This window comes from Podarcis liolepis, assembly GCF_965112155.1.
Source record: "Podarcis liolepis genome assembly, chromosome: 11".
In the NCBI taxonomy this organism is placed as follows: domain Eukaryota; kingdom Metazoa; phylum Chordata; class Lepidosauria; order Squamata; family Lacertidae; genus Podarcis; species Podarcis liolepis.
The window spans coordinates 39,416,773-39,441,536 of NC_139565.1; the positions used below are offsets into that span (position 1 = coordinate 39,416,773).

Consider the following 24,764-nt stretch of genomic DNA (forward strand, 5'->3'; position numbering starts at 1 on the left):
GGTTGGGACGCTTCTGCATGTGCTGTCTAGGAACTGGTTCTCCCAACTTTGCGGATATGCTACAAGCTTCTTACATTCTTCAGATATCCTTGATTTGTAGACAAAATGCTGCATGACCGTTAAGATGTGCAGTTTTATGTGAAAAGTGAATTGTGAGGTGTTAAGTTGTGGGTTGACATAGCAGCCGGCACAGCGATTTCTTCAAGTAGCTCTTTTATTCTGGTAAGCTGGAAATAAACTGACAGCGAACAGCTCAGCCGGCCTGTATTTATAGTCAGCCGGCTGTCAACATTGTAACCACAACAGCTCAGAGTTCCCGCCTAAAATAACGGACGCGGACCTGAGTGAAAACTATATACAGTATCCCCCTGTTGGCCCAGGGTGAAACTACACTACATAACACCCCTCCCCACCGAGATAAGGCGTTAGTTACAATCGTAATGGTTTCCTTATATACAGCACTACGCGTAATGGTTCAATTAGGCACAAAAGCATATCGGTTACATTTCCCCTACTTAGACCAACAGTGATACCTGTCCAACAACATAGTCCTTTAAATAAGTTGGGCGCTTGGAAACTCTGCCAGACCGCCGGGGACTGGTAGCCAAGTCCGGAGGGCCACACAGTTCTCGCTGAGGCTGTGGTGCGACCCTAGGTGGCATTGGAACCAACTCCCCTGGATCCGCTGCTGTGGGTGGAGCCTCCGCAAGTGGAGTGGTCTGAGTCTGTTCTGAAACGGCTTGGTTCGGCTCCACGCTGGCAGTTTGCGAGGGAGGTGTAGGTGGGGCCTCGCCATCTGTACGTGTCTCTTCTGGAGCCGCAAGCGCAGTTGGGGGCACCTCGGTAGTGTCCAAGTCCCCAACCCTGCGCCTAAGCTGGTCTATGTGCCGTCGCCACAAGCGTCCGTCTTCGAGTGCCACCTGGTATGAGCGAGGTCCAGTGACTCCCACTACTGTGGCTGGCACCCAAGGGATGTCCCCCACATAGTTCCGGGCAAAGACCTGGTTTCCTGGGACAAATGACCGTGGTGCATTGGCACAGCCTGGGGGTTCAGCCACGGCAAAGTCTGGGTGTAGCCGGTCGAGCGGTGACCTGAGGCGGCGGCCCATAAGCAGTTCAGCAGGGCTCCTCCCTGTGGCCGCATGAGGGGTGATGTGTTGCACGAACAAGTATTCGGCGACCCGCTCATGCCAGTCTCCCCGGTCCAGGCGCGCCAGTGCCTCTTTTGTCGAGCACCATTCTTTCTGCTTGCCCGTTGCTGGATTGATGAAAAGGTGCCGTTAGGGCATGGCGGATGCCCAGTCCCAAAAGATACCGCTCAAACGTGCCTGACGTGAACTGCGGTCCGTTGTCAGAGACCAGGACATCAGGACACCCATGCGTTGCAAACAGGCCTCGCAGCACCCGGATGACAGCTTCGGTAGTGGTGGAGGGCATCAGGGCGACCTCCAGCCATTTGGAATAGGCGTCCACCACTACCATAAAGGTCCGGCCGTGAAAGGGGCCAGCCAGATCGATGTGCACCCTCGACCAGGGTGTCTTTGGCGTCTCCCAGGTGTGTCCCTTAGCTGCCGGTGGTGCAGGCCTCGACTCTTGGCACGCTTGGCAGGCGGACACCCAGGCAGTGATGGCATCGTCCATATTAGGCCACCAGACGTAACACCGAGCCAACGCCTTCATTTTGACAATTCCTGGGTGGCCAACGTGCAGAGCCTCCAGGACGCGCTGACGGAGTCCCTGGGGAATGCAGCAGGTGGTGGACAACAGGAACCGGATAAGCGTGCTGCTGAAGTGCCTTGTTAATCGTGCACTTGTAGTCAGCGCAGATTCTCACCGACCCATCTGGCTTGACAGGCGTGACGATGGGGGTTTCCCACTTTGCGTGGTCAACCGGCTCCAAAACTCCTTGGGCGATCAGTTTGTCCAGTTGTTCGTCCACCTTAGCCTTGAGAGCAAAGGGAACCCGGTGTGGCTTTAGCTTGATGGGGGCGACTTGTGGATCAAGGCTAAAGGAGATGGGCGTACCTGTATATTGCCCCAAGGTGCCGTCAAAAACCTCGGCAAAGTCCTTGACCAGACCCTCAGTCTCTGCGTTAGAGATGCAGTTGATGCCGGTGATTTCCAGGCCGAGGGCATCAAACCAGTCTAGCCCTAGGAGGCTTGGCCGCTGACCTTCGACCACCACCAACCGGAGCAGGCCCGAAAAATCCTTGAAGGCGATCCGGAACCCGCCAACGCCTACCACGGGAATGTCGTTTCCCTGGTAGTCTCTCAGGTGTACGCGGTGAGAGTCGAGTTGCCTTTTGGACACTCTGGGTACCAGTCTTTTGAGGGTACTCCATGACATGATGGACAGGGCAGACCCGGTGTCGATCTCCATGTCACATGGAGCTCCTTCAATGAGCACCGTGACGTTCAGCTTGCGTCGCGTCGACGAGTCGGTTTGGCCAATCGTGGTTCCAGACGGGCAGCGGCAGTGGGTGAGTGCGAAACAACTTTCCTTGGCAGACTGGAGTGAAGACTTGGACTTGCGAGTCGATGAAGGGGGGGTGTCAGACGGAGCCGATCGGCAGACCTTAGCGATGTGGCCCCTTCTGGAACACTTCCTACAGATGGCGTCTCTGAATCGACACTTGGCACGGGAATGGTTGCCTCCGCAGCCAGCACATTCCGGTTGGCCCTTGGAGTTCTGTTGGAACTTCCTGCGCTCCCGCTTTGTCTGGTGCACATCATCGTCTTCACTGGAGGATGCCTCATCACTGCTGGCCTCTTCATGATGCACCGGAACTGGCTCCCTAGCAAGACGCGGGCTGCTGGACTTGCGGATCTCCTGAGCAGAGCGTTCAGCAGCTTCTGAGGCCACAGCCTCCTCAATGGCTTTCTGCAGCGTGAGGTCTGGCTTGGCTAGGAGACGCCGTTGCAGATGGATGTCCCAGACCCCGCAGACGATTCGATCCATCAGGGCATCGTCTAAGTCTCGGAACTCACAGTGCATTGCAGCCTGTCGCAGGGCGGTGGTGTAGTTGTTGATTGACTCCCCCTCTGCCTGGTTCCGGTGGTAGAACGCATGGCGGGCAGCAATCTTGGACGGCTTTGGCGCGTAGTGGCTGCGGAGCTTCTCTTGGATCGTGTCCCATGGTGTTTCCTGGACTGCTTCAGGCGCAACCAATGCTCGGGCCGTCTCAAACACCTCAGGCCCACAGAGGCTGAGGAATAGGCCCCGCTTCCGATCCTTTGACACTGCTGTCAGCTCGTTGGCTTGGAGGTAGCAGTCGAACCGAGCGAGGTAGGAGTCCCATGATTCAGATGCTGGCGCAAACGGCGGTAGAGGCACAAGTGAAGCCATGATTCCGATGCCGGCGTGAAGGGCGATGGATGGACACAGTGCTCCAGCCAGAACAGTCAGCTCTGAATTGGTTCTGCCCAGTGATTTCGCTCAGTGATTTCGCTCTGTGATTCAGCTCAGTTCAGAGGCTGGCCGCATCTGGCTGTGCTCTGATGTCCATCAATCCCACCCTCGTCGCCAGTGTTAAGTTGTGGGTTGACATAGCAGCCGGCACAGCGATTTCTTCAAGTAGCTCTTTTATTCTGGTAAGCTGGAAATAAACTGACAGCGAACAGCTCAGCCGGCCTGTATTTATAGTCAGCCGGCTGTCAACATTGTAACCACAACAGCTCAGAGTTCCCGCCTAAAATAACGGACGCGGACCTGAGTGAAAACTATATACAGTATCCCCCTGTTGGCCCAGGGTGAAACTACACTACATAACATGAGGCAATGCATTTTTGAGGCTGCCTTTGTTAACACTTGCTACAACATGCCAGTAATGTCAACAAATTGTACTGGCAAACCTTCACCTTGTTTACAACCATCCACAGAGAAGGGTGACCAAGATGATAAAAGCCTGGAAACCAAGCTTTATGAGGAATGGTTGAGGAAGTTGGGTATGCTTAGCTATCTTCTGTTTTTGTTGTTGTAGTAGTAGTTGTTGTTGAGTCACTTTATCTTGCCCAGGGCCACCCAAAGCAACAAACAGACATACAAAAAAAAAAATTCTGGGAAAAATTTATATGAAAAAGCTTCCCTGTTGGCAGAACATTTGATAACCACAACTTGAAAAATTGGTGCTGGGGTTTGCTTGCTTTCTGCTTCACTCCTGATCCCTTTTATGCTGTGTCTTTTAAAGAATGTAAGCCTAAGAGAAGGGCTATCTGGGTGGCTACTGGTTTCATGTTAGCTGTTCTGGGAGCTCTTTTTTTAATTGGAGAGCGAGATTAACAATGCTTTAAATAAATAAAAAATAAATAGCAAGGCCAATCACTGTTGGAGTTATATATAACTGCTACAATAATAACAACAGCAGCAACTGCAATGTTTTGCAAATATAAAAGTCAGTTTCTGGGTCTAGCTTCTATCTTTGTCTGATTGGGCTCTTTCCAAGTCAGTAGTGGTGTGGGAGTGTGAAGCAAGACAAGTGTGAGTCTATATTCTCAGTTAATTCATTTCTGTCAGTTCATATAGCCACCCTTCAGTACCTGGACTCCAAAATCAACAACAGAACTGACTATCTATGGCAGAAGCACAGCTGAGTCACAACTGCTGAGTCATGCTCGAAAAGGAGGGTACCCTGTTTGATGGAGCCCATCAAATTGATCCTATCAATAGCCCAACATAGGAAGCTGCCTTGTGCTGAGTCCTTCAAGTCCTCCCGAGTCCATTGGGCCTTCAGGCCCAGTATTGTTGGTACTGGTTGGTGTCAGACAAGAGGTTGCAGGTTCAATCTCTGTATGGGACAGCTGCCTATTCCTGCATTGCAGGGGGTTGGACTAGATGTCTTCAGGGTCCCTTCCCACTCTATGATTCTGTAGTCGTGCCATCTGTGATTCTGCGTCACTGTCTGAACCTGGGACTTTCTGTGTGCAAAGCATATGTTCTACCACTGAGTTGTGAACCTCCCCCCTTTTATTTTGAAAATCCTGTTGCATTAATACTGTTACAGCTGTATAAAGCAGCCTTTCTCAACATGGTGCCCTCCAAGGGACTTTGAATCAGCACCAAGCAGTCAGAGATTTAAACAAGGCTTTAATCTAGCTAGGACTTGTCATTAAATTATGTGAATTAATAAAAAAAGAAACAATTATTTGGGTATGTACAGAGTCCCATTCCTCACACATAAATGCATTTTGAAGCCAGAGGTCTTAGGGCAGCCAACTTAAGTACTGGAGGGAATGAGAGAAGCAGCCTGATGACCCAGCATGCAGCTTCTAAAATGAGCTCATTTTATAGCACGCCTCTGTGTAGTTCTTGGGGGATACTGATGGTATCATTGATTCAGTCTCTAGGGGAAACAGACTTTTCCAGACCTCTGGGGAGCATCTAGTTGATTCATACTGACATGACATCAAGACTGCCATTTACTCTCCACTGTTTTTGTCATATAATATAATGTGTGTGTTGGGGGGGGAATGGCTATGGTCCTGCAGCACTTAATTTATTTAACCCCTAGATATCCAAGGTGGTAAACAGTTTTTGACAATCAGTATACTATAAAAACAATATTCTAACAACAAGAACAAAAATATGGGGAAAGCAATCCAAAGGGGGCAGATGAAGGAGAATCCAAGTTAAAATACTGATCAAATCAATAGTTCTGTCAGTCAGGCATGCTCTGGCAGGCTAGAAGTTGGAAGGGTGCATAATATTATTATTTTTTAAGTGTTTTCCTCATACTGGTTCCAGTGGAAGGTAAAATTTGTGTGCAAGCCCTGGATCTGCTCAGAGGGTGTGACAAGGGAATAGGAACAGGAGGGCATAGGAACAAGAGAGCTTTAGTTCCAGCAGACGCAAAACTACTCCCAATCTTCCCCCCTCTCTTCCTGCCATTAGAGCACTGATGTTGGAGGATACAGCCGGGCCTTTCCCCCCTCCCAGCTGGAACTCACTGGAACTCAGTTCTGGCACCTCCCAGGTGGGCCCCATTGCGATTACAGTGATGTCTTGGGTTACAGGTGCTTCAGGTTACAGACTCCGCTAACCCAGAAATAGTACCTCGGGTTGAGAACTTTGCTTCAGGATGAGAACAGAAATCGTGTGGTGGCAGCGAGAGGCCCCATTAGCTAAAGTGGTACCTCATGTTAAGAACAGTTTCAGGTTAAGAACGCAACTCCAGAACGAATTAAGTTCTTAACCCGAGGTACCACTGTATAAGAGAACAAGGAAGGCATTCATGGTGAGTTCCAGCACCTCTTTTTCTAGAAAAATAGCACTGGATACAGCTATGGAAGTTTCTGTAGCTGCATCAAGGAGGTCTGCATTATTGGATCTTCCTGCTTTGACTGCCAAGAAGGAGATCTGCAAAATCCTGTAGTTCCTGGGAAGATCTTAATTAGAGGGAAATTACCAAACAAACAAACACTGAGAAAGAGCCTTCATGGGACTTTCTGGAGCCTAGGTGAGATCAAAGTTCAGACTTCTTTTATGCAATTCTCTATCTTCAGAGACCCTGGAGAGTTGTTGCTAGCTAGTCTGACTATACAATAGCTAGATGCATAAATTCTCCACCTTCCTGTGCCTGATAATCACAATTCTCTCACTTAACCAGGGAGCACAGTAGCTCTGCTATGTAAAGACCAATAATCTCCCTCTACTGTATTTCAATGTAGTAACGCTTATTGTATAAGACTCTTCAGGTTGACCTATATCTCCACCCTGTCATCTTTCTTTAATTTGCTTGTTGTAATAATTATATCTAGGCTTTCTTCCTCTTCTTCTCTTTCTGTCTAGTTTCCCTTCAATCACATCTTGAATTAGTTCGCAGCTACTCAGAATGTGTCTCATCATACTTGATTACCTCTTCAGTCTTTAGCACCATCATCACACCTTTCCAATCTTGCTTAATATTTCTTTAGTGAGTTACTTCACTGCCTCTGTTCCGGTTCTGGTTCAATGCCATGGGCGTAGCCAGGATTTTTGTTAGGGGCAGCAGAACATCAGATTTTATTGTTTTGTATTGATTTTGATTAATTTAGGGGGGCAGCTGCCCCCCTTGGCTACTCCCATGTTCAATGCTATACTTATTTTTCCTGTAAAGGGGCTTTAATGAAACTGTCCAAATTTACCATGCTTAAAGTGCAATCCTCTGCAAATTTACTCAAAACTATTTCCACTTACAGATAGGTAGCCGTGTTGGTCTGCCATAGCCAAAATAAAAAAATTCCTTCCTTCCAGTAGCACCTTAAAGACCAACTAAGTTAGTTCTTGGTATGAGCTTTCGTGTGCATGCACACTTCTTCAGATACACAGAAAGCTCATACCAAGAACTAACTTAGTTGGTCTTTAAGGCGCTACTGGAAGGAAGGAATTTTTTTATTTTGACTATTTCCACTTAGTTCAGTGCAGTTTACTCCCAGGTAAGTAGGTATAGAACTGATTCTATTATGCATTTATTATATTTGTTATATTTATAGTCCACCTTTACTGCAAGGAGCTCAAGGCAGTATACATGATCCATACCTCCATCTTATCCTCATAATAACTCTGAGATATCAGATTCAATTCCTGGCATCTTCAGGTAGGGCTGGAATGACTCCTGCCTGAAATTCTGGAGTTGCCAGTCAGTCTAAACGGTAATTGGCTAAATGAACCAATGTTCTTATTTGGTGTAAGGCAGCTTCCTATATTTTGTTCCTATGTTAAAGGACAAGAAGGTACCCACATTCAACATAATTAAGTAAAATGTACTGGCCCTTGAATGTTACTTCAACCCTGGTAAATTGGTCAGCATGCTAACGTAGAGGCCACAGGGCAGATCATGTACTCAGTTTTGCTTTATACCCCTCACCATCTCTGCCTGCGGTAGTAGGTACTCTGATAGTACCTACTCTCAGAGGACCTACTATCAGAGTTGGCACTAAGTTAGGTTGAGAGATAGTGGGTGGCCCAAAATCACCCAGTCAGCTTTGTGGCTGATTGAGCATCAGTAGCACTGCCAGTCAGTGGCATTCAACTAAGTTTTACTCAGGGTGAACCCATTGAAATTAATGGACATAACTTACTCATGTTAATTGATTTCAATGGGCTTTCCCTGTGCAAAACTTGGTTGAACACCACCCAGTATCTCTCACACCACTGCTTTCATGAGTTTGTCACTGGCACAATAATTTCTAGATCCATAATAAAAAATACGGGCCAAACGTAGTCATAGATTAAGTATTAAGAAGCAACTACCAGGAGTCTACTTGGGGTTTTATCACACTTTGTTCTTTTTTATGGGTTGAGAGATAGCTTTTGAGGCTTTTTTGGATTTGCATGAGATCAAACCTCAGACATTCCTGTACAGTAATCTATTCGCATGAGTCATTGGCCTCTTAGTAAACCAGGACTCTCAGCACAGATCTGGCATCCAAGATGGCAAGTTCAAGGAAATGCAATGCAATGCCAGGTATTCAAGGGGGCCAATTTAACGATTCTTGTGCTGACAGATCAGTGCTCAGTTTGAGGCATACTGCTCTCCAAGTGCCGTATCACAAGCCCATTACATCAGAGGATTTGTTATAATTCCATTAAGGGATGATTAAGAGATCAAAAACGAGAGAGCTTTGTAATATCACAGATAAAATCATTCACCCTAGTTTACTGACCTCACAAATAGGAACCATGTGACATGTTTTCTTAATTTCTGACTGCATGTGACTGACACAGCTAGAGAGCATTTTATACTACTGACATAAGGCTAGAAGTTCTCACTTAAGCAATAAACCTCAGTCTAGGCTGTACCACTTAAGATTGCGGGTGAGTACTCACAGTAAGTAATGCTGTCTTATGGGGGCAGGGAGAAGTTTAATAGGTTATTGTATTTTAATATTCTGTTGGAAGCCATCAGAGTGGCTGGGGAAACCCAGCCAGATGGGCAGGGTATAAATAATAAATTTATTATTATTATTATTATTATTATTATTATTATTATTATTATTATTATTAATTTCACATAGCTATCTAGCATGTTGAAGAGGTTAAGCTAAAACCCTCTCATATATGTCTCATTTTCCATAGTAAAGATAATATATTTATATGGAGGACTATTTAGTTACACAAAGCCAGCCTACAGTTGGAATTGAGATGGCCTAGATGCACTTTATCACCTCGGTGAGAACTAGACCCTGAAATCTTGTTGTTTTTACTGGTGCAGTTCTGCAGAACTGGAGTCTCACAAACTCTCCGTGAAGCTTAGAATCAAGTTACCTAAATCCACTAATTCCTGCAGGTGTAACAAAGAGCAAAGCTATTAACAGCTGTTTTGGATTGTGTTTTACTGGGGTTTTGGAAAATAGGAAATTATGTGTGCCATCATCACTGCTTTCAGCAAAGCCAATAAATTATTTGTATTTAATCTAACAAACATGATTCACAATGCAGGTGGATAGGATGTTATCCTATATCTTTTCCCAATTCCCTTCACTTCATGACTGGTGTGCTAATCCACTTTCTCATATGACAGGGTACATAATAGCCTCCTTCTCTCCCCTTATCCAGTTTTTTTTTTTCTAAATCACAACTGACCACAGTAATTAGACAATATGGGAATTTCCTAAATGGTGACCATTGCATAACTAGGTCCAGCAATCAAATCCACTTTGTATCCCTAGCAATGAATAGTTTTCATGCAGAAACTTCCAATACCTGTAAAAGGTATAGGAGTTGAAACAAACAAACAAAAACATGATAAAACATCTTTGACTTTGCTGGCTTTAAAAAAAGAAGGAGCTAGGACATGGGAGACCAGGGTTCAAGTCCCTGCTCAGTCATGAAGCTCACTGGGTGACTTTTGTTGGTGACTTGAGGAGATAAAGCCTAATTTTACCTATTTATGCATACTGTTGCATGCCACCCCAGTCAACGAACACTGTGAGATTCCAGAGTTCCAGGCACTTCCCCGGGGTTTGGTTTCTTGGAATGAGGGACAGCAGACTGGGATGTATTCATAATATATAGTTTATTATGCATACATACAATCTGAGCCTACAATGGAGGGACTCACAAGACCCTAGAAGGTGTTGCTTCTCCCCTAGTTAAGTGTGGCTCTCACTCTCTGGCTTCTGCCTGCTTCCAGCCCAGCTCTCACCCCCACAGTCCTCCGCTCTTGTCTTTCTCACAACCAGCGAGGGGAGGGATTGGGCTGCCCAGTTGCCCTCTAGCACAGAGCAGCTTCCTTTGTCAGACCATACTATGGCCCTTTCCTGGCTAACTCAACAATTGAATCCCCCAAACCAACAACAGTATTTTTACACTGCCTCATCAAATGTTTTTCTTGAGATGCCTTCAGTCATAAAGCAACAACATGCTAAAACATCTGTTTTAAAACATAGTTTGTGGTATGCACCTCTGAAACTACCTTTGTGAAAATACAAGGTTCTTCTGAACGCTGGCTGCTGCATGTACTTTTCACCCGTGAGAACACAGGATGCAGCCAGGGAAGGCAGAAGGCATATTTGCATACTGCTATAACAACAGAGGCTTGGGTGTTCCCACCACCGCCAGAAGTTCACTAATTTTCAGCTGCTTTCATTGTTTCTTACCAAGCCAGCATCGAAACATGAAAGAAACCACCTATTGTTTAGCTTGGTGGTTGGCCTTCATAAGTGGCAGAAGGTCACAGAAAGCCACAAGTAGCAGGTCTCAGGAAGCCTGCTGTACTGTCAGAGGTTGAACTCAGGACATTAGGCTTGTGAGCTAGCTACACAGCGACAATAGGGATTATAGCAGAAGCTCAGGCAGAGAATGCTGCTGATACCAGGCTCTGCCCTGGTCTTTCCCTATCTTGTCATAAGCCCTCAGCCTTGTCTCCAACTGACAAGAGCCTCTTCTCATTGGGCCTCTTGTAGGCTGCTAATATTTGCCGGCTGAACTCCCTCTGTAAGTTGAAAACATCCACAGGGATTTGCCAGGCTGGAATGCAGTGCAGAAGGAACATTCCTTTACTAATGGTTTGTGGGTATGTGTAACCTCATTTCATAGCTTAGGAAGCTTGTTCCTTTCCTGAAGGGTTGGCCTCCCACAGAACCAGGGGAAGGGGAACAAGAGAGACATACGACTTCCCATTTCAATAGACCAGCCTTCACTGACCTGGTGCTTTCCAGATGTTTTGGACTGCTGGCTGGGGCTAATGGGGGGAGATTGTAGTCCAAAATATGTGGAGGTCACCAAGCTGGTTAAGACTGCAGTACGTTTTCCCTCTGCTCTCTCCTGTGGCAGAAGTGAGAGCTGTCCAGCAGCAGTTTGTGAGGAGAGTGGAGCAGCTGCTGCTGTTAGTCAAAAATGATGGGGGAAACCCAGGATTCTATTATAGCTCTGACTGGACAACATGTGTCTGAGAGGAAAATTAAAAACCTTTTTTAAAGAAACAACAACAACAAATCAAAACAGTACAAAAAGGTCAGCGGAGAGCAAAGTTTTCATATGCAACTGATGACTAGGTTTGGAAGGGGACAGAAGGGTTGCTAGATTGCCCTATGGCATAACCCGTGAGTTGTTTGACATGAATGAGGGAATTTCCCCTGGAAATGCCAACCAGCCTTGCCTCAGCTCTAGTGTGCAATGTTAATAGTGGACTGTACCACTGGGCTGTTGTAAGTCACTCTCTCTCAGTCACAGAGCACCTCATAACCTACAATATGGGAATACAGTAATGAAATGTAATTACACTGACAGTATTTTTTTTAGGTGTATAGAAAATTTATTAATGCCTGTATTTTACATTGAGTTCTATGGGCAGCTCAGACTTCTACTCTGGGTGGCATTTTAAAATGGCTTCCAATAAAAACCTGGAATTTATATTTCCAGACAATGAGATAGTTTACTCTGATATTTTTATAGGCATTTGAAAACAACAACAACAACAACAACAACAACAACAACAACAACAACAACAACAACAACAACAACAACAACGTACTGCTTTCTCCTTTGTGTCCCTTTGGCATTACTTACATTTATATAGGCCTAGCTCTAGAGTGACACTCTGCCAATGTCTCCCCAAAACATGTGCTAGGCCACATTACTATACCTTTTACAATATGGTAATCTAGTTGAGAATCAGTTATTTTAGTAAAGGTGAAAGATTCATACAATCTGAATAGAAAGCACAGCATATAGCATGCTATAATTTCTTATACAAATATTGAGGCCGAAAGTTGCTCAGTTTCACCAGTATATGCAAACATCTGTCCCATCTAAGACTTTATAGAACCTTTATTCTCAATAATTATGGAACTCATTGGTAGAGAATACTTTTATTTCTGCATATCTTTATTATTTGTATAGGAATCTTTGTATGAGTTAATACATTATTCCTTGGAGCTGCACTATATCTTCATACTTCTGCCGTTCTAGGATTTGTTTATATTTTTGATACTTTATTTTCTTTCTTTTTGTTATGTCTGCAGTTTTAAAATGAATTTATATTTAATCAAGAAGCACATTATATTGTGCTATGTAACTTTAAAATATTTTCCTGAATGCATAGTTGTGCACCTTTGCCTTCCTGTTTGGTGTTAAGATAAAAGCCTGCTTTTAATTTTTATTCATCAAAAGTATACTCCAGCTCAAAGAACAGGGAAGAGTCCCTGATGCCAGTTTCATTTTGAATTACTTCTGAATGGATTGGAGGCATCATGGCAAAGTTTTGACTATGTGTTCTGCTGCTAATATCTGGTTCTATCGTGGCCCCAGTCGGATTTATAATTTCTGCTTTCCTTTGCCACTCTTCAAAGGCTGATGCATCTCTTTACATTGGAATTGCATGAAACTTGGCTCATGCAAGCCTCAGATATAAGAAACAGATGCTCTACTTAGGCTAACACAGGCCAGCCTACTGAATCAAAAGTTGAATGTGTTGCGACCTTGTAAGAGAACTCACATTTCTCTTGTTGCAGTGCTGGTGATTTAGCTGTCCTGGAATTCATCTGAACTATTGTTGAATTAATCAGAATTCCTCTAAGAGGAATTCTCTTACAGTCTCTGAATGTAAGAAAAGAAAAGAAGAAAAAAGCCCCTTTCAGGCTTCCTTCCAACCCACCTCAAGAGAGAAAATAAATATTGTCCATGAGGAAGGGGGAAAGTCCAGTTTGCCTTTCCAGCTTTGAGTGCTACCAATTCCAAGAATTGTATCTAATTTGTAAATAATGTGAGCTCAGCAGCTTTTTTGTAGCTGGAATTATGAAGAGCAGCCCCTGCTCTGTTTCTATGGAAATTTCTAAAAGAAAACAGGAACTTCAGTTTCCTGTATAATTAATATCTTGATCGTTGGCTATGCTTTTCTTCTTTTTTTAGCAAAATAATTTAACCTGTCAAATTTCAAACTTGTTGCTATAAAAATTATTAGACACCTTGTGTTAGGCTGCAAGTTCTGCAAGCATAATTGGGCTGAGTAGACTTAATTTTTTACTCAGGTGAATGGAAGGTGTTGGGTATTCAGTGGCATCCAGCCAGCTTGCCCAATATTCTGTTTCCAGCCTCCCAGTGCTCTGGAACCTCACATGGCAGTGATAAAAAACGTAACAAGAGCCCTGTTGGCTCAAGCCGATTGCAGTTCCTATCAACTGATATTCCCAGCAACTGGGACTGAAATGCAATCTGCCTCCAATGTTGGAGAGAGAACAGTGATAGCCTTCTTCTGTTCTTTGACCACAGCAACTGGGTTTACTGAGACCAGATATCCCATTTAGATACAGTGGTTCTTCGAAAGAGGAATGGCAGATGAAATTGATGGAATACGCAGAATTGGATAAGATGACAGGGACAATTTGAAGCCAGTGGGGCCATAAATTATTGAAAGATTGATACGAGTTATCTGAAAGACAATTGTAACCAACTGACTACGCTTGTAGGACTACAAGAAGTTTTGTAAGGAGAACTATATGAAATATTGCAGAAAATATTTATGAGTATAGATTTTAAGTTATGGATTATTAAAAGTAATAGATAGGCTAACAAATGTAAGATTAAGAGATGAGGTTTGAAAATCATTAGATGTGGTTGATGGAAGTCTTAGGCTAAAATAGCCAAAATGTTGCATGAGATGAGATGATATGTTCTGTTTGGAAAATATATATAAAAACTAATACAAATGTATATTTTTTTAAAAAAGAGATAGTGGTTATTGAGAGACCTGTCTTACATGAAGTTTTCTAACCCTATTAAAAAGCCACCTCTACCCCAGCCTAGAACCTGGAATGAATAACCTACAGTTGAACCAGCTATGTCCATTTAGCACCGTTCAAAGATCACAATGTATTCAGCAGTTGGTAACAGTCTGTTATTGTGCACCCATCTCTTAAGTGAAAAATAAGTATGGAACAGAAATTTGTAATATTTTTGTACGGTTGGGGAGTGTGAGAGTAACAAGTCCATTGGAATGTTTCCTTTGTCTCCAGAGATATAATAAGAACCTTAAGCTCGTTTATCCCAGTGAAATGTAATATATCAGATAACCTTCTGCATTTGTTCCAGGGCCACTGAGTCAGAACAGATCTGGTTTATCAGCTGTGATTAAGGGAAGGCAGAAATAGTTCCATTCTGCCTGCCAATAATTTAGCTGAGATCTTAAGGCGTTCATAGCTGTGCTGAATAAGAATAACATCCACGGTGCATAACAACATTTCAGTGACAGATATACAGAGACACGTAACACAAGGATATGTACAGCCTCTGTGGATTTGGTTTATATAATGAAAAGGAAGTGCTCTTAATTCTTAATATGTATGTGCTACATATTTTGACTCATCGCACCAATACCCTGTTTAGAAGTTTTTGTTTCCTGTGGATGAAGTTTTGGCAACACTGAGTCAATCTGCTAAACATATTTTCCAGCCCCCCATCTATCAATGCATGCAAACCAGAACACAGTGTTTGCTTTTCAAACACGTATATTTTCCTTTGTGCGAGGAGGTTAGGGCTACGTGTGTAGGAGTGACCCAATTTTATCTTCACAACAACCCTGCGAAGTAGGTGAGGCCCACAACACAGCAACTTTGCTAAACCTAAGTAGCTTCACATCTGGTCAATGGCCACAAGAGAGAATCCTATATATGCTCTATAAAAGAAAACTAGTATATAAATTCAATAAATATATAAGCTGAGATTCCTGCATTGCAGGGGGTTGGATTAGATGACCCTTGGGATCCCTTCCAACTCTACAATTCTATGATTTCATGATCTGGGCCATGATCACAGGTCAAGTTTCACAGGGGACTGGAGAACCGAAACCAGGTCTTCCTGTTCAACAACTGCAAAAAGTCCATTACAGCACAGTAGTTCTTGCTTGTTACATAAATAGACAGGAAGTACACAGCAATTACTGTCATTTGAATACAGTGGTACCTTGGGTTACAAACGCTTCGGGTTACAAACTCTTCAGGTTACAGACTCCACTAACCCGGAAGGAAGTAGTACCAGAAATTGCGTGGCGGCAGCGGGAGGCCCCATTAGCTAAAGTGGTACCTCAGGTTAAGAACAGTTTCAGGTTAAGAATGGACCTCTGGAACGAATTAAGTTCTTAACCCAAGGTACCACTGTGTATTCATATAATTTATTTAGTTCAACAATGTATATATGCCTTAACACCATAGTTTCTTAAGTGGTCTACAATGCTACAGTGAAGTTACGAAAGAGATAACAATAGGGATATAGGCTTGCAGCCAAATATATTCTACCCACTGAAATTAATAGACCAATCTTAGTCAGGCCTATTAATTTCCATGTATTAGCCCATTAATTTTCTGAGCTGGGCTAACATTGGACACAGCCCCAAACCAGTTAAAATTAACCATAGAATCAGAAAGCTTACTTTAAATGTCTGCTAACCTTTAAAAAAAAAGGCAAGCCTTTAAAGTTTAACATGGATCTTTTATCTTAGCTGGGGCAAGATTTGCACAGAACTGGGTCTGCAGTACTTCTGGTAGTTGCAAGTTGAGTCTCTTTACTGAAATATAATACATTTCACCCTAGTGGAAAAGATCAACCAGAAGACCTGCGGGTCTGCTCAGTCTTTAAGTCCCTCCCTTTTTATTTATCTTTAAACCAGATAAATTGTGCTGGATGGCTCTTCAGGTAAATAAACATCCTTTGACAGTCCTCTGTAAAGCAGGATTCAAGGTAATTTTAATGTAGAGAACAACATGTCTGAAAGGGGGGGAGAGAGAGAATGCCTCTCTCTTTTTCGCTGCTTCAGAATGATTCAGGTCAATAGTCTAGTGCTGTTTCTCTGAAGGGGAAGCATCTCTACAGGGTATTGTCTAACCCTGTTACCTCGGTTTCTTCAGCAGGAAAGGCCAGAATCTGAGTCACTGGCATCTTAACATGCAAAGCTTGCACTGTCACTGAGCGACGGCCCTTCCCCACAGTGTACACAAAGTTTACTCTATCAGCTGGCCCCGTGCTATATTTAGAACAGAGAGAACTGTTGATATTTATGACTGGGCAGCAGCCACAAGGGAGGTGAAACTGCCTTTTGAGCCACAGAAAGAAAGTGTTGCAGGCTGGAGAACTGCACTTCCTTATTCTGAAAGCGCAAGGAAAGATGATCTCTCGTACGACCTTCCCAAGCGACAATACGTTTAATATGTACGCTATGGCTGTGCACTTTAAAGGCCAAAGGAGATGGAACAGCAAAAGCACAGCTTGTTTCAGCCTGGGTTTGCCCTAACCAGGGTTGACCCAGGACATTTTGCCACCTGAGGTGGAGCAGATATAGATAACATATAATAAAAATGCCGTAAATAGAAAAGCAAAATCTCAGAGTCCGTTCAGACAACCATGCACACATCAAAACTATCCAGAGAGTTAAAAGTATTAGAATTAGTTAAACTCTTAAAAAAACAAAACCCTGGGGAAATGGAATTGTTATTGGCCTGGTGCCCAAATATAGTGGTACCTCGGGTTAAGAACTTAATTCATTCTGGAGGTCCGTTCTTAACCTGAAACTGTTCTTAACATGAGGTACCACTTTAGCTAATGGGGCCTCCTGCTGCTGCTGTGCCACTGCCACACGATTTCTGTTCTCATCCTGAAGCAAAGTTCTTAACCCAAGGTACTATTTCTGGGTTAGTGGAGTCTGTAACCTGAAGCGTCTGTAACCCGAGGTACCACTGTAACAGTAATGCAGGTGTCGGGCAGGCTTCCCTGGAGATGGTATACAAGAGACATGGAGGCACCATGAGAAAGGTCTTCCCTGTCACCACCTATATACTTCAGATGGCAGGACTATGCTGGAGACCATCCTTCTCAGATGGTGATATCTTTGAATGGGGAAAAAGTGGTCCAACAAATATATGGGCTACTAATTCATCTCTCCCTTTCTATGTTGTTCCTTATATAGTGAGGCATTGCTAGAAACAGTTGTATGCTAGCAACATACATCTTTTTTGTTGTTGTTCAGTACTAGAGTCTTCCATTTTGGTTTGCCTTCCAGCTTTCTCTGTCACTCTTCCTGTCTACAGCTTAGCCTCTTTTCCTTAATTTTTTGCTAGTCATGAACCAAACTAAGGGAAAAAACCATACTGCCATTTTATACTCTTAGCCATTTTAGACTTTTTGCCATAAACGCCAGTAGTACCTGAATAAAGTTATCTTGACCTTATTCTCTCACAGTTCTCAGGAAGTTCAGTGCTTTAGAAAAGGTGGCTGAGGTTTATTGGGAAAAGGAGCACATTTATTGATGAAATAAAAGCTATTGGAGTTGGGACCCCACTGTAATTCTAATTAAGGGTGAGTTTTAAAACCAATCTGCTCTCTCTCTCTTACACCTCTTTAAATAAATTGCAGACTTCGAGAAAAGTAATAACCCGCCAAAGGAAATATGCTTTCCAAAAGTGTGTCTTGCTAATTACATGAGTTTTATTGCAGGAAGTAAGGAGGAACCATTTAAGAAATTCTAGCCTGAAGTCTTGCAGTTATTCAATTACTGGCAAGGCCACATGCTACAGGCAAATTAACTGAAAAACCAAGGACAAGTCTACGGTCTGCTAGGCTCTATCCCAAACAATACAGTAAGTCTTTGTCATCTAATTTGCCTTGCTGTCTGAGAAGTGTTTCTTCTGGCCCACAGGCAACATACCCACAAACCATTTATGTTGTTATAAGCTAAGCAACCTCTCAATAAGATATTCAAATGTGTCTTCTGCCCTTCAAGAACTTCCATGGAGGTGTTCCTCTGTGTCCCATGAACATATTGCCTTCGGTTGGGCTACATAAAGCCTTCTCTCTTGTCAGCTTTGGTTTGTCCCTTTCTCATTTTTTCAGTCTGAAATTGAGTTTACCACATTTTCCTGTGGATGAAGTCCTAGTCTGACACGCTTAACTGTTTCACCACACTGAGTCTCTAACCAGGGTTATCAGGTTGCAGCTCTGGGCTCTTTTGGAGGGAGGTGTGGGATATAAATTCAGTCACTCAATAAATAACCACAACCTAAATGCTGGCTATGTAATCTGGTCATGCCCACAAGGAATCTGCCAGGTTTTCTGAGTCTCAAAGCTAAAGGAATAATCATTTAAAAACATATTGTTTGGCATTTTGAATATAAGAAAATTATTCTTGAGCATTGTTGAACAGTATCAGGCTCCACAGCCACATAAATTTTCCTAGGGAAATGCCAAAGAGTCATGTCACTAAAGCAGATGGCCCTTGACTCTAAGGCATCTGAACAGGATTTTTGCTTCTTCAAACTTTCCCTGATAGCAGGGGAACAGATGCATGGTGTCTATTTGTACAAGAGACAGAGAGTGATTGCCTACGAAAGTGCTGTAATGTTTACTATTTCGAAAATGACAAACAGTGTTAGGGAAAGATTGAGACTGGGCTGAATACAAGTGGCACAATGTAACCTTCCTCTTCCCAAACGCACCATGGAGATCAGAAATAGCTCAGTGCATCTATTCCACACACACACCCCACTCTTCTAAGGACCCTGGACCCAAATATGAGACAGCCACTTGTCTACTCCCTTCTGCATTGTACTATTTAATTTAATTACTATTTGTTTGTTTGTTTCATTATTTTAAGGGCATCCCCGCTCTCACTTTAAAAAGGACAACCAACTAGCTTGTTTACCTTGATGCGCTGGGGAAAAAGGAAACCTGATATAGCAAAAGTATTTTAGAGAATATAGTTCCAAAGGTAGCAATGTATTGGTTTGAGGTGCTGTCAGACACTAATTTATATGGGAATAATTAAAGGGGTGCACCTGGGGATATTTGGGAGTGGAGATTAAACCAGTCACCATTCCTGGTAATCCTAGTGTCCAGATTAGGCTCATGTTTTCCCTTTCTAAACAATCTTTAAAATTACGGCCTATTTACTTTTATCCTACAATTAGTGGGTGACAGTGAGAAGCAGGCAGCCCATATCTGCATATACCCTTGAATATGCAGATTACTATCCTGGAATACAACTCAATGTTTCTGTAAAGGTGGTTCTAGAAAGCAAAGATACGCTCATATGATATCTACTGAATGTTTACATATAGATACATGGAAAACCCACACCAACTGGCAGTTAAATGGAGGTCACCACAGTAGTGTCTCCTGTTTTCCCCCCCTCATGCAGAGAACAATTTTGACCACAAAGGCTCTTTTATGCTGTTCCAGTGGGTAGGGAACCTTTCTCTGGTTTTATAAAGCTGCTTATTCCTTTTCTTTTTAGTTAATTGATTGCATAAGTTCTTGATCAATTTCTTGACCTTCTTTTGGATATCACCTTGATAAAGGAAGCAACTAGTATTTGCAGACACTGAAACAAGAATATTAATTGCAAGAAACAGTTAGGCGACATCTATTCAGCTGACTTTGATATGAAAATATATTATTTGCAAACTTGTCAGATTAGATTTTTCCATAAAGATAAAATTAAGTAACTGATGTTGCAGGCACAGACATATATTTTACCCGTTATTATGGGAGGAAGGGAAGGAAAGACCACAAAGAACTTTACACAATATTTGTAGAAATTGACCCCTATTCATGTTTACTCAGAAACAAGTTCCACTGTGCTAAAAAGAAACAAGAAGTAAAAATAAGGGAAGAGTGGCTGGGCAGGGGGAGGAATTTTTTTTACTGCATAATTGTTTGGGAGACTTGCATAATTGCTTGGGAGCAATTATGTTTGGGAGACGTTACTTTTATAAGTTATTAGTTTGTCCTAATAAGAGATAGTGCATAGCTACCTTTAATTGGCTGTTTTATGAAAATGAACAGGAGAAAATGAGGTTTTGCAGCTTCTCTGTAGACACGGATGGTAATAGGCTATACCTAAGCTATGCAGCACTTGATCCTTTTGGGGGCTAATGGAAAAGTGTACGCCTAAGTATATGGATAAGTACTCTTACTCCCAAACAAATGTGATCAGAGTTAAAGTCTCATTGATGCATTGATCATTTAATGCAAGCTACAAAGATGCTCTTGAGATCACAGGCTAAGTAATATTGCAGATAACCTGCTGTTTATTTCGGTTTCACTAGCATTCCAACCGCAGGGTATCCTCAGCAACCTCCTTGGCTTAAAAAATAAAAATGAAAAAATGAAATGAAATGAAAAAATGAAAAATGAAAAACAAAGCTACAAATATTAGCCTCCCAAATTTTATATAATATTTGTTCCCTGCTGCCCCACATCTTGAATATTTAAGTGGCAGCCTCTGCTACAACCTCTCTGTTCAGAGAAAGGTCTCCCTCCTGTGGAAGTTTCTTGCCAGCAGATTTAAAGGAGGAAAATTCACTCATGATGCTCCATATGTTACTTATTCAGAAACTTCTGCATTCCACAGAGGTTTAATGTTGAGAAATGGACCACAGCTCAGTTCTTATTACCAGACATCCATCTTTTCACAGAAACAGGGAGAAGTCTTGGCTGAGCTGTGGATGTTATTTTTTTAGCTCTCGGGTCCCACATTAACTCCCCTGCATGATATAGGAGATCCATAATCAGTATTCCTGTTGCTTCCCTCTCCACCAAATAATAGCCCCACACAGCTACTTGGAAGATCAGAAAAGTGGCAATAGGGAGGAGAGCTAAGCCTTTTACTCTGTTTCCTGATCTACCTACTCTCACTTTTCCCTAATTTCTAGCAGCTTTGCTGGTAAAATATATGGATACTCCTATTCTTTTAACATAGAGGAAGGGGGTATATATGGGGTAGGGAAGGGATGAATAGAAGAAACGTTTACGACTTTCACTTCATTGTTGTTCAATATGAAAAAGCCACACAAAAATATTTATGTTGTATTTATTCGACACCTGTACCTGATTAAAAAAAATACAACAATGTTGTTTTCATTTTATGACTTCATCACATTCCACATATAATTTACTAATTAAAAAAGCAAGAGTTTCAGTAAAGTACATTACAAAAATTAGTGTGGATTTTGAGGCGACAGTGAGAATTATGAACTTTGAAAAGCAGTAATAAAAACATTAGAAAAAACAATTAGATCTTTGCTGATGAGAAACTCTTGTGCTTTCACCTTTCAGGACATGAAACCAACAGGCATTTCAAGACAAATTCCCCCAGGTGACACCTGATTACAAGGAGACCATAGTTTTATTAAGTATATAATCCTTTACTCAATAAAAAGGCTTTTTGGTTTGGCTTGCGACCTAAAAAGTTTTGGAGCATGTCCATTCCATCTAATGAGCCTCCAGGCTTCAGGATCAGGTTTCGGTATTTCATTCCAGCCTAAAATAAAATAAAATTGGTAGGTTGACATTTCATGTTTAGGTGAACTTTCTAATTCTACAATAAATAGAGGCAAAAGAAGCCTGTGCAGAATGGAAGCAGCATGTGGTCTTGGCATGCAGCTGATATGACTTATTTTTGTTTTATCACAAGCTGACCTGCTCCCTGCCTCTCCAATGTCACTCCTCAATGTGATTGACATGGACCTCCTGGGGATTCCAAAAGTCATTAGTTATCATACAACCAGAAAACCAGTTTTTTAAATGTTTACAGAACCTGAAGTGAGCAAAGAAGTATATCTGGCTCTGTTCTCTCAAGCCACGCCCACTGGCCCATCAGCTGACATCACTGGTCAGAGGACAGAGCTGAAACTGCAATGGCAGTGTGCCCCACCCCCAATAGGGAATAATATTTAAAACCAGTTTAAAATAAATCGCAAACACAGGAATAGGGTGGGTCTTGACAATATACATCTCAGGACAATGCCAAAGAGGTGCATATTTAGCATATAGCAGGAACTATACAATTAAAGTTCTAGACACACCTCTGTGGGGAGGGAATTCCAGAATGTAGGAGTTTCCAGAATGTTGCGGACTGCCTCGCCATAGTAGTGCATGCTCTGGTTATCTCTCGCTTGGACTACTGCAATGCGCTCTACATGGGGCTACCTTTGAAGGTGACCTGGAAACTACAACTAATCCAGAATGCGGCAGCTAGACTGGTGACTGGGAGCGGCCGCCGAGACCACATAACACCGGTTTTGAAAGACCTACATTGGCTCCCAGTATGTTTCCGAGCACAATTCAAAGTGTTGGTGCTGACCTTTAAAGCCCTAAATGGACTTGGTCCAGTATATCTGAAGGAGCGTCTCCACCCCCATCGTTCTACCCGGACACTGAGGTCCAGCACTGAGGGCCTTCTGGCAGTTCCCTCACTGCAAGAAGCCAAGTTACAGGGAACCAGGCAGAGGGCCTTCTTGGTAGTGGCGCCCTCCCTGTGGAACGCCCTCCCACCAGATGTCAAAGAGAACAACAACTACCAGACTTTTAGAAGACATCTGAAGGCAGCCCTGTTTAGGGAAGCTTTTAATGTATTACAGTATTTAAATATTTTTTTTGGAAGCCGCCCAGAGTGGCTGGGGAAGCCCAGCCAGATGGGCAGGGTATAAATAATACATTTATTATTATTATTATTATTAGTTGCCACAAATAATTCCCTCTACCAGGCTGCCCCCCCCAATACCTTGAGGGCAGCAGAACTACCACCTGTGACTGTCACTGCACACAGGTCTAAAAATGTTCTTCCACTTACCACTGATCCTAGTATAAGGGTTTGTCTACATGTTAACTCATCCACAAGTGAGGACCTTTGCCATGTTGTGATTTCTAATGCCCACTTAGATTGGCTCTTTCCAATGCTGAATATTCCTGGAGGCATCCATTAATGACATATATAAGCTTCCATGTTACTAGAAGGACCCACACAACGAATAGAATGACACAGTACAGCTGTGTATGAACTAGCAGACCACAGTACTGTAATGCTAGACTGCAGCTATGCAGAAGCAGACTGGAGTATTACATTGCCCTTTTTGTTGTTTTTTCCCTTTGCTAAAATCACTGGTATCCATTCTTTGCAGCTCTTTGGGCATTGCCTCCTTTTGTAAATATCTTTTTGCCTTCCTATGCACTCGCTCTCCTCCATTAAATTCACTTCAGCATCTTATTTTTGAATGCTTGCTGCTACTGCTTATTGTCTGTCTTTCTGTATACCTCTGAGCTCTTCTGGTGCCCGCCTCCCAGTCAGACCAAAAACTGCATCTGACGGCTCATGCCGCTGTCTGCTTTCTTTGGCGGTGCCTTATCTCTGGAATTCACTGCCCCCTGATATTAGTAGGATCCAGTTCCTCCTACACTCCCAGAGCTGCCTCAAGGCTTATCTATTTTCACTTGCCTATTCTAATGTATTTTAACTTGTTCTCTGCTCTCCATTGTTTTTGCTTGCCATTTTTTGTTTCACATTTGTCTGTTCATTTAAGACGCAAAACCTTCAGGACATGTTACGTTGGTTTTTCCCAGTACTCTTTTTAATTCCATGTCTTTATTATATACAGCAGGTTTTCTAAAAGGGAACTGAAGAAACAACATTTACTCCCATTATGTTGGATAAGAAAAGGGCATCGGATGTCAGTTAGCCAAAGACCTGGGAGAAGAGGTACGTTTACGCCTGGTGCCTAAAGGTGAATAATGAAGGCGCCAGGTGAGCCTCCCTGGGGAGAGCATTCCACAAAGGGGAGCCACTGCAGAAAAGGCCTGTTCTCGTGTTGCCACCTTCTGGACCTCTCATGGAGGAGTAGAAAAGCCTGTGAATTCAAACTTCCCAGTTATATCCTTTCTAGGTAAAGGGACCCCTGACCATTAGGTCCAGTCGTGACCAACTCTGGGGTTGCGGCGCTCATCTCACTTTATTGGCCGAGGGAGCCGGCGTTTTTCTGCAGACAGCTTCCGGGTCATGAGGCCAGCATGACTAAACAACTTCTGGCGAACCAGAGCAGTGCACGGAAACTCCATTTACCTTCCCACCGGAGCGGTGCCTATTTATCTACTTGCACTTTGATGTGCTTTCAAACTGCTAAGTTGGCAGGAGCAGGGACTGAGCAACGGGAGCTCACCCCGTCGCAGGGATTCCAACCGCCGACCTTCTGATCGGCAAGTCCTAGGCTTTGTGGTTTTACCCACAGCGCCACCCGTGTCCCTTATATCCTTTCTAGTAAACCATATTTTTGAGACTACAGAAAATCCTTGAACTGATTGAACTTTATAGCAGGCATCATAAAGGAAGTTTCCATACCTTTGGATTCATTATTCCTTCTTTCTTAAAGCAATTGTAGAAAATATCCATTGAGAAAACTTCACTCCATAGGTAGCCATAGTACTGGGCATCGTAGCCACCTGCCAGGTGTCCAAAGGTAGCTGGCATATTTGTACCTTTAAAAGCAGTGTAAGAAAAGAAAACATGGGAGACACTGATAAAACATTCAGG

The 24,764-nt window shown here is 43.1% G+C and overlaps 1 protein-coding gene and 1 long non-coding RNA gene across 4 annotated transcripts in view; one reads left to right on the forward strand and one right to left on the reverse strand.

The window, feature by feature from the left end:
- LOC310688749 overlaps positions 1-24,596 on the forward strand; it is a 43,305-nt gene extending 18,709 nt beyond the window's left edge. Inside the window, exons 3-4 of the long non-coding RNA XR_014517136.1 lie at positions 23,839-24,120; positions 24,493-24,596. This is a non-coding gene — a long non-coding RNA (uncharacterized lncRNA). The remainder of the gene's footprint in view (positions 1-23,838; positions 24,121-24,492) is intronic.
- The window catches only part of NLN (neurolysin), a gene marked incomplete at its 5' end in the record, with an annotated part of 28,928 nt that continues 25,420 nt past the window's right edge, over positions 21,257-24,764 (reverse strand). For all 3 annotated transcript variants that reach the window (XM_083465278.1, XM_083465276.1, XM_083465277.1), the window contains 2 exons: positions 21,257-21,722; positions 24,573-24,709. In XM_083465278.1, coding sequence (XP_083321404.1) covers positions 21,591-21,722; positions 24,573-24,709 — 269 coding nt within the window. In that variant the 3' untranslated portion in view covers positions 21,257-21,590. The remainder of the gene's footprint in view (positions 21,723-24,572; positions 24,710-24,764) is intronic.